Consider the following 16,597-nt stretch of genomic DNA (forward strand, 5'->3'; position numbering starts at 1 on the left):
CTCAACTTTAATTGTAAAACATCAATTTTCAAAGTTTCATTAAGAAAACTTCGTTAAAACTAAAAAACGACCTTGCTCTCTGCTGAAGTAAATTTTCTGTTGAGTTCGGGTGATTAAATTTTCTGAATTGCATGCTGCCCATCCTAATTAATATCGAGCATGTGTCAAAAGTCAAGAATTCAGCGAAAGGTTAATGAAAAGTTTGATGGAAATACGAGAAAGGTAGGATACTCAAGATTCAATTTACGATATCATATTAAAAAAAATGACTCGATTATTACTCACGACAGTTGTCATTTGTATTTCAATTTTGTTAGCCCTGACAGGATATATCAGTGCCGCGGTTACATGCAATGGTGTAGATCAGACAGATCCTTCAACCTGCAGTGGTCATGGTCTATGTAAAAGCAACAATAATTGCGCATGTCTTGACATGTCACCTGCCAATACATTAATTTCACAAACTGGAGGATACAATGGCATTCCAACAACATTAAATACCTCACGAACGCTAACTTCATCAAATGGTCAATATCAAGCATCATTAGATCCATCAACAGGTCGTTTACAAGTCCAAGATGTCACCAACTCGACCATCGTTTATCAAAGTGCAACTTTATTATCAGCAGCTTTATTTGCACCTTTTGAATTAAGATTATTTGTACCTTCATCTACTACCTGTCAAATATCAATTTATGGAAATAATGTATTAGGTTTGACATTGACAGGTACAGTAAGTGCAATTTTGCCATGCAGATTGGTCATGAGAAATAATGGAGAATTAGTAATGTACAGTTCCGCTGGGTTTGTTTGGTGGACAACAAATCCATCACTGTCAACTGGCACTGAAGATTTAATTTATCAAGGTGTCAATTGCGCTTCACCAACTTGTTATGGAATTTTGGCAGAATCTCCAAATGTTTGTTCTGGAAATGGAACTTGCACCTTTACTAATTCATGTTCTTGTAAAAGTGGACATTTCGGAGATTTATGTGATGCTTTTAAATGTTTTGGAAATTTGGCAAATGACACGTTGAATGTTTGTTCAGGAAATGGAAATTGCATTTCTCCAAATGTTTGTTCGTGTAATTCTGGATTTTATGGACCTAATTGTGATTTAATCAAGTGTTTTGATGTGCTCAGTAATGAAACATCGAGTGTTTGTTCTGGACATGGAATTTGTTCGAGTACTGACAATTGCACTTGTGCAAACGGTTATTTGGGGAGTAAATGTAATCAGTTCGAGTGCTTTGGAATTTCAAATTCAGTAACTTCAGGACTCCAATTGCCATGCTCTGGAAATGGAACATGTACTGGAATAGATCAGTGTGTATGTCAATCTGGATTTATTGGAAATGAATGTGAAACATTTAAATGTTCTAATTTTCTCAAGAATGACACTTTGAATGTTTGCTCTGGTAATGGATCATGTATTGCTCCTAATCAGTGTTCATGTCAATCTGGATTTTTCGGTTCGACATGTGAAGCTTTCAAATGTGGAAATGCATTATTCAATTCGAGTTCAGTATGTTCTGGAAATGGATTTTGTAATGCTCCAGATCAGTGCATTTGTAAGAATGGTTATTCTGGATCATTGTGTGATAAATTCACTTGCTTTGGAATTGCCAATGATTTAACAAGTGGTGGTCCATTAGCAGTTTGTTCTGGAAATGGAACATGTTCTGCGTTGGACAAGTGCATTTGTAATTCTGGATTTTTGGGTGACAGCTGTGACACTTTCAAATGTTTTAACAAGTTGAAGAATGATAGTTTGGTTTGTTCTGGTAAGGGAAGTTGCATTCTTCCAGAAACTTGTTCATGTTCGTTGGGATATGAAGGATTGAATTGTGACGGTTTCAAATGTTTTAACAAATTGAAAAATGATAGTTCAGTATGTTCAGGAAATGGATTATGTACTGATATTAATCAATGCTCGTGTAAGAATAATTGGTTAGGTCTTGATTGTTCTGTCACTTCTTGCTTTAATTTACTGTCAAATGACACAACTGTTTGTTCTTCGAAAGGAAGTTGCGTTGGATTTAATCAATGCTCATGTCAATCTGGATATTTTGGTAGTCTATGTGATGTTAAGAAATGCTTCTCCTACCTGTCAAATGAAACTTCACTTGTCTGTAATGGACAAGGAACATGTACTGATCTTGACACTTGTTCCTGTAACTCTGGATTCCTTTCGAATGACTGTAGTGTCAATACGAATCCATTTTCCATTTCTTTGAACGTTTCTTCACTTTCCATTTATCAAGCTACTTCTTGGAATAGTGTGAAAATTTCCCTGTCAGAAGTTTTAAATGTCAATTTAATTAATTTCAATTGGTATTGCTTGGATTGTGTCACCAGGACAAGTTCTAATCTCCAGAAGGGACTTGTGAGTTCTTCACAAATTTTACAATTTAGAACTTCAGATTTAGTGGCAGGAACTTTTACATTTATTGCAAATGCAACATTTTCGAATATTTCACCATATCCAAAACGGGTTTCGAATAGTGTTTCATTTAAATTGACTGTATTGGATATTAATGTTCCTACTTTGGATGTTTTTGGACTTCCTTCAGTAATTATTTCAAAAATTGATCAACCAATTTCTAGTATAGTTTCTAGCATGACTTTAAATCAAACTTTGATTCAAAGTTTTATTGGAAAGTGTTCGAATGTTAGCTGTTCAACGCAGGTCACTTATTCTTGGACTATTTCATCTGCCGATAATACATTCAAGGCATCTTCTGATGGAATTACTAATATTCTCAACTTGGTTGATTCTACTATTACAATTTCACCTCCAATTCAATTGACCACAAATTTATTGTCACTACTCAATAGTACTTTGACATTTTCTTTGAGTATTGTCAATCCATTACTGAAATCATTAACTTCATTGATCCAAATCCCAATTGTCTCTCCAGCTTTACCACCAACAGTTAATATTCCTGGATGGACAAGTGACGTTTACGGAGCTAACACGACCATTTCAAATGTCATGAGAGTTAGCCCAAGTCAAGGTATTTCACTCACTAATTTATTCACTATAACTATTGAATCATGGAGTGCTGATTCTAGACTCCTTCCTCTCAAGTATGCTGTTGGATTTTATGATAAAAAGACGAGTAAGCCAATTAGAGTAACTGAATATTCGAATCAAACCGAAATTTCAATTTATTTACCTTATATGAAGTCATCTAGTTCAAAGAGATCTATTACTGCTGATTTGGAGAGTGTTGAATTGGTTGTGTTTATTATGGATGTGATTGGAAATATCGATTTCAGAAAGTCAGCAACTGTCTACCTGTCACCTTTTAGTGGAACAGCTACTCAATTGACAGAAAAGATTAATTCATTGACAGGATATGCAATTACTGTTGCCTCCTATGATCAATCCTTGTCATTATTGAGTAGTACAGTTAGTGATTTAACTCTCAGTCTGATTAAGAACATTACAATTGATCCAAAATTCCCAACAGCTGCTCTTAATAGTTTACAATCTTTGACAGCTGATGTCAATTCATTGACAAGAGAAATTGTTATTGAGGTGAATAGCAAATTGAATGGATTTATTACATCTGTGAATGGCAGCTATGCTGATGATAAGAAGAATTACGGATTTGTCAAGAGCAAACTAGCAAATTCTGATGTGACTTTGACAGTTTCTGTCAGTTCTAATTTATTGCAAAGTGTATTCGAAAGTGAAGGTACCAAGAATGTTGTCAATCAATTGGTTTCTACTATTTTATTTGGAGAAATCGCTAACATGATTCAATCAAGTCAAAAAACACTTAGTTCAGTTTCGTATAGTTCCAATCTAATTGACTTTGCAGTTTCCAGCTTTATATTGTCCAATCAAGTGAAATCGAATCAAACTCAATCTATCCTTATGGGTAACTACACCAGTGTCTCTATGAATATTTCAAATATCATGAGTCAATATAATGCATTCTCAAAAGATTGTGGAATTTCTCTAATTGTCTATTCCAAGAATACTAACTTTGACAATTCTACTAACAAATTGAAACTTGTTTCAAGTGTTAACGATTTCAAGTTCAGCGTTGATTCATCTGTTGTGCCTCTCTCAGATTTGACTCAACCAATTATTCTTCAATTTGAGCTTGTGGACGAATTGACTACAATTTTAGAATCTTTGAAAAATGAAACTCTGAATGTAACTCAAAATGATCCAACTCAATCCCTCTCAACCAATGAACAAAAGTATTTGTGTAAATATTGGGACGAATCAAGTCAATTGTGGAGTTCTAAAGGATGTTCCTTCAAGAGTGTGAATTTACAATCCAAAACAATTGAATGTTCATGTGTTCACACAACCATGTTTACAACATTCATTGAACAGAACAGTACATTTATCAGTAATCTTAAAGATCAAGTATCAGCTCTCTATTCAGTCCAAATAGCTTTTGGCATCATCTATGCAAGTGTTGCTACTGTAATTTTAATTGGATTAATTGCATTCAGAAAGGAACAACCAGTTTCCTCCAGATTAATGACTCCATATTTTGGAATGGTTGCCTTGATCGCAGAAAGTGTTTTGATTTACATTATTCAGAGAAGTATTTTGGCTGATCAATTGTTGAATTCTTCACCATCTGTATGGGAAACTGGTGATACAGCTGCTAATATTATTGCCAATGTAGTTGCTATCGTTGTCAATACTTTGAATTTGACAGCTATTTTGAGCTATGTCATTCAAGTGACAAGATTCCAATTAATGAAATACTTGTATCAAATCTTGTCTTCCAGTAGAGGAAATGAACAAAAGAGTGAACATACAATTAATGTTATCAGATTTTTGACAGCTCCAAGTTTGTCAAATTCAATTCTTTCAGCATTTGCTGGTGTGAATGTAATTTATTGGTTATTGTGGGTAATTTTGAGAAGAACCAATGCAATTGAACCAGCCACCTATACTTACATTGTTTCCATTTCGTATACAGTGTGCATTCTTGTATTCAGTGTCTTGATTACTATTGTGGCTGTTTTAGATTTTATTGGCTCTACAAAGAAACATTTGGACATGAATACAAAGAGAAGAACAGCTATGGATCACTTAGTTGAGAATCCAAGCTCTAGTTTCAAGAAGGATAAGAAGAAATTCGTTGGAAATCCAGCCAAAATTTTCAGAGATTGGCTTATTACATTGGACGGTCCTCTCTACTTTAGAATGGAAATGATCTTGTACATTATTTGCTTTATTTTCTTAGTTTTGAATCAAGGTATTGGATTGAGTAGTTTACCATACAGATATGAAAGTGTTGATTCATTTAGAAAAGCTCTCCTTTCTGATGGAATTTCGTTTATCTTTGAAGTTTTATATGTAGTGAGCTATATTTTCGTATTTGGTGGATATGCACTGATTATCACACTCAAATACAAGTATCAAAAGTGGAAATATCAACAAGCACTCAAGGCAGCAGCTACAGAACCTCAAAATGAGGAAATTTGGATTGATGAGGCAGTTGATGAAATTCTCTCATCCCAAGAAGGAACAAGTCTATTCGAAACTTTTTGTGTCAAGGAATTCTCATGTGAAAATCTCTATCTCTATCAAGATTTACATGCCAATAAGGAAATTATTGATGGAAACAATTTCAAGGACCTTCCAAGATTCATGTCCTTTGTTTTCCACAACTATGTCAAAGTGGGAGCTCCATCAGAAGTCAACCTACCTTCCAGTAGTAGAAACTCATTCCTATTCCTCTTCAGATCAGCACTCTCTCAAAAAGAAACCTTCTCCTCCAGCCAACAAATTAAATTGGATTCGAATCTGTTGCGAGATTTCGAAGCAGTAGAAAAGGAAATTCACACCGAAAATATTCCAATTGTCGAGTTGAATGCAACAAATATTAAGGATTGCTTTGAAAATTTGGATAGAAATGTTTTGATTAATATTGGAGATACCTTCTCTCGATTTGTTTACACTCCGGAATATAAGATTTTTAAAAAGGCAAAGGAATTGCAAAATGCAATGATTCAAAAGGCAAATATTGTGTATGGATTGTAAATAAACTAAATGAAACTAATCTCTTTAGAATGTGTTGAAATATGAGATGAAAATTATTCGAAATAAAAGATTGAAATACGTGTTTCTTACAAAATACGTCTATGATTTTTAAAATCAGAAAAATATTCAGTTTCGAATGGAAGGAAACTTTTCGAATCTTCCTTCCGAAGTTTTATTCTTCAAAATTCTTCCACATTTCGAATACAAGTGGATTTTGAATGTGGGAAGATTAGTTTGCAAGGAATGGAATGAAAATTACAAATCAATTCCAACTTTTTACTTTCCGATAAAATATTGTGGAAACGAGACGAAACTAAAAAATTTGATAAAGCATTCTGATGAATTAGCAAAAGTAACATCTCTTTATTTAGAAAGAAAAGAAAATCACCTAATTTCGAATAATGAATTAGAAAGTGAATTTGTGTTAAAATTGAAAAATTTGAAAGAATTGAATATTACACGTTATAATTGTTCATTCTTGTTGGAAGATTTTGCAAAATTGAAAAAATTGGAAGAAATTAATTTAACTTTGATAACATTCGAACAAGTTACTGAGATTGTGAAATATCTGTCACATGCCAAATCATTTTCTTTTTGTCATATTTCACGATTGAATGAATTATTTGTTATTCATGATTCAATACCTTTGAAAAAACTAACTGTTAGTCCATCGTCATCCAATGAGCTAATTTCAATATTAGAAACTAAACCTGTCAAAAGTCTAACTGAACTTTATTGTTTCAATTGTGGTCAATTATCATTGAAAAATATTGGATCACTTGGTAATTTACAGAAATTAGACATTTCTGGGACCAGTTTCAAAGATGAAGAATCCTTGAAATATTTATTGAATTTGACAGAATTGGATGCAAGTAGTACTAACATAAATGGAAATGGACTTTCCAATTTAGGAAAATTACAAAATTTGAAAGTTTTAAAACTTGCAAGTAATCATATTGAAAATGAAGGAGCTAATTACTTGAATTTACTTTCAAATTTATCAAAATTAGATCTTTCCAATAATTGTATTAGCGATGAAGGTTTACAAAATTTTCCCAAACTTTACAAATTAGAATATTTAAATTTATCCAACAACAAAATTAAAATTATGGGAGCAAATTATCTTTCCCAAATGGAAAATTTAATTTTTCTTCACTTGCCCAAAAATTGTATTGAAGAGGAAGGTTTGAGAAATTTTGGAAATTTGAAATTTTTAAAGGAATTATTTTTGGGTTCTAATTTCATTGGAAGTGGAATTCGTCATCTTGCCAAATGTCATTCTTTAGAGAGATTATATGTCAATTCTAATTTAATCAACGATCAGCAAGCAGTTGATGAATTTTGTGGAAATTTGAATCTAAGAGAATTGGAAATTTTCAAGAATGATTTAACTGAAACCTGCTGTGAAAGTATTTCAAAATTAAGCAATTTGAAAAAGTTGAATATTTCAGAAAATCCAATTGGTAATGGAATTTCCAATTTGGGAAAATTACAAATTTCAAAATTGGAAGCAAAAAATTGTAAAATTACAGATGAAGGAATTATTGAATTTTTCAAATCCTTCCAAAGAAGTGAAAAAAGTGAAAAATTGGATCTTTTTCTGGAAGATAATGAATTTACAAATATTTCAATAATTCAATTTTTGGAAATAGCTGACAAACTCAATAGTCTTTCGATTTCTTATTCACAGAATTTTAATTTAGAAGAAACTCAAAGATTACATTACAAATTGAAAAATTTGAATATCCAAGGTGAACCCATCCAAATCTCGAAAAGGAAGGAGATGCCTTTTGAATTCAATTGGTTTTTTAAATTTTTTAATGATTAAAAAAATATTCTTTTTTTTACAATTTGTGAATTTTATTTAAATTTTGAATGAAAACCAATTTTGGTTTACAACACGAATGAAAGACAAATGAAAAGCAAAGCAAAGACAAATGGCAAGCTAGTGGTAATGAAAGTTGCTTCACTTGCATAGAAAACCAAAGAAACTGAAACAGCAACTTTAGGTGATGGTGAAGTCAAATTTCTACCAACAACTGGAAGTGTCAAGTTTGTAGGAATTTGAGGTTGACCAGTGACATCTAGACCAGAAAGAGTTGTCAATGCAGAAACGTCAGCCATTCCAGCATCAGTCCAAGCTTTCTTATAACACTTAATCATATTAGCATATTGCTTTGAACACAACTTGGTAATGACAGTTGAATTGGCATCAACAGGTTGATATGAAATAGTTGATGTCATGCCACTTGTCAATTCATCAACTCCATTATTATAGGCACAAGCATAAAAATCTTCTCTAAAACCATTACATGGTTGAACACAAGTTCCATTGAATGGACTAGCACTAGACAAACCACCACATCCACATTTCAAATCAGATGAGCTAGGACATGCTTTGGCAGTTGAACATGTGACAACTGTCGATGAACATTTAAGATTTTCACAATAATTATTGAAACAGTCATCATTCTTATCACATGCTTCACCATCAAGAAGATGCCATCTTCTAATACACTTATTCTTAGCACATCTCATTTGAAGAATTGGCAATTTGTAACAATCTGAAGGAGTTTCACAAAATTCACCATAGACAGATGGCTTTTGACAGGTCTTGGCAGCACTATCAATATTTTCCTTTCTACAATACAATCCATCTGCACAAACAGTTGAAACTGGAAGTCCAGAACAATTTTGACCTAATTGTAAAATTGTTGGTTTGTAACAAACGTTACTGATACAAGTCAACCCAGAATTTTCTTTACAAAAAACACGAACGCCACCTGAAATTGTTTCACAAGGACCTCCTTCATCGCTATTATATGCCATCTTGAGACAGGCGCCTTGATAACAGTAGAAACCTGTTGCACAATCGTTTACAATATTTGTTGTTTCGTTCAATGATTTTTCCAAGCAGGCACCACCTTCAACATTGACAACTGGCAGGACTTTGAAACTGACACATTGATTATTAACACAATTAGTGTAAGCAGAAGCACTTCCAAAACTACCAACGCAATTTTCTCTATGAGTGCAATAATCACCTAAAATTCTAGTTCTACGATATTCACAAGTTTGAGTTCTGGCAGCACAACCCAACCAATTGGCTTGACAAGCAGAAGAACTGCCTGCACAGGACATACCAACGTAATTTGGAAGGATAGTATTAGGAATTGAAATACAGGTACGATTTCCTGTAAAACTGAAACCATTAATTGAACCAGTTGGGCAAACGAGTGAGGAAGCTTTTGATGAGGCAGCATCAGCAGCTGTAATACCCGAGACATAGTTGGAGGTACATTGCTGGCCAACTACTGTGGATAGCATCAGATAGAGAGATGCTAATGTGAAGAGGAGAAGGTATGGTTTCATGTGTTGATTGTTTTTTTTGAGTGTGGATGACTTTCGAATAATGTTGTGATATCTTGTTTAAGAGCTTTCTAGCTCCTTGGTGTGCGATGAGGTTATTTGGCATCTTGGTTCAATGTTTGGAAGTTTGTTGACAGAATGGGTTGTGGTAACTTGTTTCTCTATTGAGAATATCGCGGCCATCAATGTTTGTCAAACTGTTACTAAACTTGCTCAAGAAACAAGATTGGAAGAATTTTTCAAAATTGTTGTAGAACACTTGTCTGTCATCGTTTTTGATTTGGTATTGTATTTAACGAGATTCTATTGGTGATTATCCAAACGACATGTATGGAAGATATTTTTGTGGGTTTACAATTATTGATTTACAATTGAAATTTACAGTTTTTATTTTCTCTTTTTCTTTTGTTTAATTTCTTGTTTGAATTTCATAAATGGTTCTGCCATTGATTCGCAAACACTCTTTTGCAATTCATCAAACAAGTCGTCTTCTAAAATGCTAGAAGATGAGAATTCATCCAATCTTGTTTTAACTCGTTCTTGAAGAGCAGTGCTTGTTTTGAATGGTGTTTCTCCATTTACATCAATGAATTCAGTAAATATCTTGAAAGCAACTTCGTATTTGTTTCTTTCCAATTCCTCAACTTTCTCAATTTCCTCAATATCGCTAATTTTCGTATTCTTGCTCTTTTGTTCAGCAACACCTCTCAAGTAGTGGGCTTCCTCACAGAGTTCCTTGTAAGAGTGGCAATTGTCCAACAAGGTAAATGAATCCAAACAATTTTCTCTATCACAGAAAGCTCTGAATAAAGCATTATACTTATCACTTCCAACAGTTTCCATTATCATAATATGAGCAGCTTTTCGGAGTTTTCTTGTGCTTGTAACTTCAGTAGTCAATGCCATGGCAAAGATTAAAATAACTATTGGAACACTAACAATTACACCAAACAAAACTAAACCCATGTTCACAGCGCTTGCCATCCTTAAATACTCTTTCTTCTCATTTGCAAGTTTGACAATTTCTTTTTGTACTTTGATTAAGAAAAGTTGGGTTATAGTATCTGCTGAATAGTATTGGAATGATTTTCTTTTTTCCCTTGCAGATATCATGTCTCCAATAGCCACATAATCCATAACTAGATCATTCAAAGTAGTTATTTGCGTATTCAAATATTCGGATGGTTTCACAGTTCCATTAGGCAAAGTTAGTGCAAGCTCTACTAGGGTGGTATTGGCAAGGGCTCGCTTTATATAATATTCCCCAACCAGACTCTGGTTTCCAGTGGCTGCAGCTACTCTTACAGTACAGTCAATATCGTGATAGAGTTGCAAGTAGTCTGTTCTCTTGAGGAGCATATAGGTTTCCTTCTGGGCATCCAATTTGAAAGCATTTCCAACAATTACAGCCACAGCTATAAAAGCAGCAATATTGATAAGCATACCAAACAGTGAGAGAATTCTGACAAGATTCAGTTCTATTATACCACAACATGTAGGAATACGAAATGTCACCGAAGAGACGGTAGACTTGCCCGACTTGGCTGTTGTCTTACTGAATATTGATTCAACTGTAGGTTTTTGTGGTTGAGCAAACGAGACTCTTTTATCACCTGGTGTTTGTGGAGTATTGTTTTGGGCTCTACTCATTCTATATTGTTGTTGTTGTGGTTTAATTGAAGATAAGGTTAATGGTTTAGTGACAAATCTTCTAGCAAAGTGTACCACAATACTATCGGCATCACTACAGGCATCGTCATCTTCGTCGTCTTCATCCTCAATTTTAGTTTGTTCCTCATTGTGAGTATTGACAGTGATACAAACTTTCTCTTGAGCTTGTTCTTCGTCAATCTTTTTCAAATCCTTTAGTTCAATAGATGTTGAAGTAGAAGGATTGTCTTGATGATTCTGAATGGTTTCAATTGTTTGTGATGGGGGTGTTGAAGATGGATGATCACCTTCAGGCGACGAAGTAGAAGATAACGAAGAAGACATTTTTTGTGTGTTGGTATTCATCTATCTCCCACCTCCAAATGTCCCCTCTCTCTACGTAGTTAGATCCAAACATCACTCGGCATTGGGATTTGGTTTCCTTATATTGAATTTGCCTTTTTTAAACGTTTTGAGCTTAATTTTGTGAACCATCCGTTCAACTAGCAAATCTCATATTTAGGAACTAGATGCTAATAACACAACAGGAAAGTGTTGCTCAAATAATATCACAAGATACGGTATACAGTAGATTCTACTCGGAAAGACATTTGCTTTTCTTCTGCAGACTAACCGACATTTGTATTCAACCCACACTGTAGATAGAAATTATAATGAAAGTTAACCTAGTCTTCATCATGTATTAATTGTTAGGTTGTATAATAAGATGTGAAGATCATCAATTAAATTTTAATTCATGCAAAGATACGTGCCCAAATTGAGGCTTTGCAATTAACGGTTTTTTTAAGCAGCAAGAATTCACCCTCATTCATCTTGGCGCCTTTTTTTTAAAATTGTAATAAAACAAATTTTATTTATTTAAAAGAAGAAGAAAATGATCATCATTGCAATCACCAAGTATGAGGCAGTGAAGTTGTGAATGGATGAGGTATGACTAAGGACAGGTTCTGGAGGAATTTCAACAGAGGAAACTTGCAAATTATATCCACTAATTAAGAGAGCAAAGTTTTGAGAACCAACATTCTTCTCCGATGATCTGATATTAATAATAATCGATGAGGATGAATTGGAGGTGTTTGGAGGAATGTTAATGGTGAGTGATTCGACATTGTTTCTATCATCAATTAGGGAGGAATCTTGAATGTTTCCATAGTTACATTGTTGATTACCGTAGCAGAGAGTATGAATTGGTGAGGAGGAGGAATCATCCTTGATGGAAACTGAGAGATCTAAATTGTTGATTAGCACTTTGGCTGAGTTGGTGGATGAGCTAACAGGTGTACCTTTCAAATCAAACCAGGTGAGTGTAACTTTCAATGGATTGGAGCTTGCCAAATTATTGGTCAACTTCATTGTGATGGTAATGTTTGAGGCAACATTGATTTTCTGTCTATTGATTGTGAATAGATCTGGATTGGAATCCTTATCTGAAAACTTCATTGTATTGGCAATATTCACTCTACCGTAACCTGTGTACTTGTTTGGAGTTTTCTCTTTGGATAGATCACGATAATTGTTTTCGTTTGTGAAAACACCATCCAACTTGACTGTACCCATCAACTTCTCTCCAGAGTGAATAACAAAACCCTTTACAAGCATGCCACTCAATGTTTGATTTGGATTCTTATTAATCAAATCAAGGTTGACCAATCTTTGCTTGCTATTTTGAAGGAAGTATTCTCTAACCAGAGCAGAAACACCTGAGATAGCTGGACAGGCCATACTAGTTCCTGTCTTCTGAGTTAGCCCAGTTGAATCACAGAATGGAATATAACTTCTAGCACTCCAAATTTTCACTCCAGGAGCTACAATGTCAGGCTTAAATCTATTATCAAATGTTGGACCTCTTGCTGAAAAATAGCCCAAATTGTCATGATTGTAAAGTGTTGTATTGATATTTGGTTCATATCTGGTGTATTCATCAGATGTGGCATAGGCAGCACCAACTGAGATACAATTCTTGGCAGTAGATGGAGCTAGTTCAAAAATTGTTACAATTTACCAAGTGAACAATATACTTACAAATAACAGACTTTTCCTGTCCATAGTAACCACTATTACCAGCAGCAAAGACAACTAACATTTCATCATTGGCATTGGTGAATTCATCAATTTGTGCAGAGAGTGTTTCATAAGTGTTACCAAGTTCACAACATCTTAAACCATATTGTTGAAGACAATACTCATCCTTCACTGGTTTGGAAAGATTGGATTTGGCTTCATAGCAATCACAATCAAATTGGCAATCTAAATTATTGGTATTTCCCCAACTGTTGCTGGAAATTCTTGCACCACTGGCATAAGCCCTAATCAAGTAAGATGTCATGTTGGAAACTGAGAAGAAAAGTGTAATACCAGAATCAATCATGTGAATTTTAGCATCTTTGGCAATACCCATATCATTATCAATTCCTGAAGTTGAACTTGGTTGACCAGCAACTATTATTAAGGTAAAATAACAAAGAATGAAAACAACAACTTACTAATTCCAGAACAGTGAGTACCATGACCATTGGCATCGTAAAAATCTCCTGTTGTACCTCTCTCGTAAAGTACAACCTTTCTATTTTTGGTATTCAAAGTAGAATAATCTTCATTTGGAGAAGAGAAGAAACAATGACTGTAATCAAGACCTGAATCAACAATATTCACAATCTCACCCTTTCCAGTTACACCATTATCCCAAGCAAATCTCGAAACATTAACCTTACGATTGTATTGAACAACATTATTGGAGCCGTACAATAATAATGATTGAGAAAATTCTCTTTCAACATAGTCTACATCTTCATTATCTAAAATGTTGCTCATTAAGAAATCTGACATGTGACTCATCAAGGCACTCCTTTTACCATTGTTATTCCACAAGCTTGCATCTCCATCAACCAAGGAAATTGAAAACATTCTTCCTCTTTCTTCAATCAAAATTGAAGAACTTGCAAGAATTTCATTAATACTCTCAGAACTTCTTCTCACAGAACTTTCAATCAATTGAGTAGCAAACTCATGATTGAATTTGGTATTCATCTTGGAAAGGAAGAGTGGCAATTTTTCTTCAAATTCACTATTCATTACAACTCTGAGTTTGGAAAATCTCAAACTGTCCATAGAAAATTGAGGAAACAAAATTCTCTTCTCATTGCTAACTCTTTCAATTCTGTAAATGTATTGTCTGTAGGAGGATTCGCTTTTAATTTCATCAATTCTTTGTAATGAGAGTCTAGTTCTAAACACTCTGTTATCTGTTCCACTGACAGTTTCTAATCTTTCGGTACGAATGTTGCTGCTACTTGGACCGAAAACAATTCTATTTAATTGGTCTAAATGAAAATCGGAAAGGATGACATTATCATGAATTTTAATGTCTACAAGAAGTTTTGCATTATTCGAAAGTGTTCTTGCAGCTGATGATGATGGTTTATCCAACAAATTTAAACCATCCAATGTATGAGGAAATCTGCTATGAGCAACAACTGAGAATGCCAAACCGAGGAGGAATAGGCATACCACCAATATTGTTCGCTGCATTATTTTTTTGTAAAGTATCGAATAATTGCATAGTAGACATGTCATTCAATAAGATTTATCACCAAGTTTAAATACCGAATCTATTGATGTTGGTCAAATTTCGAAAAGGAGATTAGATAACGTTCAAGGAGTAAGAAACTTAACAAAGAATGCAGATACCAATATAAAAATTATTCTAAACCTGAACCCGACATTCCATACATGGAAGTTGACAAAAGAATGAAAGTGGCGATAAGATGATATGGAATTGCCGTCATGGAATCGGTATACCTTCAACATCTCAAGACCAATCCTTTAATCGTTCCCATTGTCATTCGTCTACTTTCGATATCTTTCAAAAAATGTCTCAAGACCATCACCACCATGCTTCTGAGCTACAAATAATCGTATCTCCAGAGACCACTACCAACACTCTAACAAGTGATTCCCACAATCCAATGATAACGAGTCACCAAACTTCCAATACAGAATCATCAACTCAACCTCCACTTAAAAAGAAGACAACTTTCGCATCACGTGATGAACACATAGCTACAACCATAGCCATTCAAGAAGATAAAACAGAAAGTACAAGTATTTTCAGTAAGACTACTAGTGCTCAATCACTTTCATCTCAAACTAAACTCAGAATTAAAACATGTTGTGGAATAATCAAGTTGAATACTATGAGATTATTGTCAGTGGTGGCCATGTTTGTCAATTCCATTGCTTTTATTGCTATTGCTGCTGTTGTAATTAATTCGTATACGTTACAGACTTCGGTTGATACTGATCTGTTATTGAATAGAGGTGATTTAGTTTCGTTTACTGAAAAAACCGAATGTGCTGTTAAACTGACAGCTTATGAAAATAGAACAGCCTATACAGAATCATATTATGTTAATTATCAGAATGTTACTAATCTACTTTCCACATTGAAACAAGTTTTACCTTCAAAGATTTATACTCTGAATGGAGTTGACGTTCCAACTAAGAAAATGGATGATGAAATTCTGACACTTGTTGGCAATGGTTATGGAGGTCAAGCTCTGAATATTCTCAAGTCATCTGAATATATCAGTCAACAAGTTGCTTACGATACTTTCTTACAATCCATGTTGGATTATTCGAATGATATGGCCGAATCTAAGAATTCTTATATTTTCATTTCTAGTATTGTAAACTTGGTTTTGGTTGTAATTGCCTTGGTAGTTGTCGTGCCAACTGTCTTTGTTGTCTTTGCAATGGCCATCAAGAAGGAAGGAAACACATCAAAAAAGTTAAAGAAGGCAACTGCATTCATGTTGTTAGACACAATGGAAGATGAAGTAATGAAATCAAAATTCAAAGAGTTTTGTAAGATGGAAGGTCACGGAATTGACCTTTTCCATTTTATTGAGAAAACTGTTAGCTATACTCATTTGTGTGAAAAACAAAATGAAATGATGGATAAACTTGCCAAGAATAAGGGAGATCCAAAGGCAGTAAGAGATTTTGAAAAGGAAAAGTACATTCTTGCCTTTGAAATATTTGCCGAATATTTGGATGAAGATATTGGTGAGTATCCAATTCTTGTCAGTGGTGCATTGCATGAATGTTTGAAAAATAGAATTGACGACTTTTCAATTAATGAAGCAGAGACCTATCTCAAGGAAAATCTCTTTGAAGATATTCAAAAGGAAGTTGCAATGACTTCGCTCAATGATTTGCACTTCAAATTTAAACAATTCTTGATGGCTAGTAAGAAGCTTCAAGTCAAAACACAACAATAAAAATGTTTGTAACATATTTAATTCAAATAATTAAAGAACTCTTCTCGTAATTTAATTTCAGCAATAGAAAAGTTTGGAGAATTAAGAGAAAATACCTTTTTAATTTCTTAAAAGGATGTTGGAGCTAGTTTTTATTGGTAAGGCAATAGTTGCAAGTGAAGAGATAAGCATCAAGATATGTAATTGCATTAGGCTATTAATGTTAAAACTGTTAAGACAGTTTGTGACCACAGTTGACAGTATCTCTCAGTCT

At 34.0% G+C, this 16,597-nt stretch overlaps 5 protein-coding genes across 5 annotated transcripts; 2 read left to right on the plus strand and 3 right to left on the minus strand.

Moving 5' to 3' along the window:
• Positions 1-265: 265 nt before the first annotated feature.
• NAEGRDRAFT_79129 (uncharacterized protein) lies at positions 266-6,062 on the plus strand (the record flags this gene model as incomplete). The annotated part of the gene is made up of 1 exon (XM_002679246.1): positions 266-6,062. One exon carries the CDS (start codon positions 266-268, stop codon positions 6,023-6,025), a length of 5,760 nt encoding a protein of 1,919 aa, XP_002679292.1. The 3' UTR covers positions 6,026-6,062.
• A 1,856-nt stretch (positions 6,063-7,918) lies between these two features.
• On the minus strand, positions 7,919-9,397 carry NAEGRDRAFT_47792 (uncharacterized protein; the record flags this gene model as incomplete). The annotated part of the gene is made up of 1 exon (XM_002679367.1): positions 7,919-9,397. The coding sequence occupies one exon, from the start codon at positions 9,395-9,397 to the stop codon at positions 7,919-7,921; it is 1,479 nt and encodes a 492-aa protein (XP_002679413.1).
• A 367-nt stretch (positions 9,398-9,764) lies between these two features.
• On the minus strand, positions 9,765-11,389 carry NAEGRDRAFT_79130 (RGS-domain-containing protein; the record flags this gene model as incomplete). The annotated part of the gene is made up of 1 exon (XM_002679368.1): positions 9,765-11,389. One exon carries the CDS (start codon positions 11,387-11,389, stop codon positions 9,782-9,784), a length of 1,608 nt encoding a protein of 535 aa, XP_002679414.1. The 3' UTR covers positions 9,765-9,781.
• Positions 11,390-11,923: 534 nt separating this feature from the next.
• On the minus strand, positions 11,924-14,593 carry NAEGRDRAFT_65607 (uncharacterized protein; the record flags this gene model as incomplete). The annotated part of the gene is made up of 3 exons (XM_002679369.1): positions 11,924-13,041; positions 13,088-13,504; positions 13,549-14,593. The coding sequence occupies 3 exons, from the start codon at positions 14,591-14,593 to the stop codon at positions 11,924-11,926; spliced, it is 2,580 nt and encodes an 859-aa protein (XP_002679415.1).
• A 236-nt stretch (positions 14,594-14,829) lies between these two features.
• On the plus strand, positions 14,830-16,364 carry NAEGRDRAFT_57561 (uncharacterized protein; the record flags this gene model as incomplete). The annotated part of the gene is made up of 1 exon (XM_002679247.1): positions 14,830-16,364. One exon carries the CDS (start codon positions 14,830-14,832, stop codon positions 16,342-16,344), a length of 1,515 nt encoding a protein of 504 aa, XP_002679293.1. The 3' UTR covers positions 16,345-16,364.
• Between the last annotated feature and the right edge of the window lie 233 nt (positions 16,365-16,597).

Source organism: Naegleria gruberi (assembly GCF_000004985.1).
Source record: "Naegleria gruberi genomic scaffold NAEGRscaffold_14, whole genome shotgun sequence".
In the NCBI taxonomy this organism is placed as follows: domain Eukaryota; phylum Heterolobosea; class Eutetramitea; order Acrasida; family Naegleriidae; genus Naegleria; species Naegleria gruberi.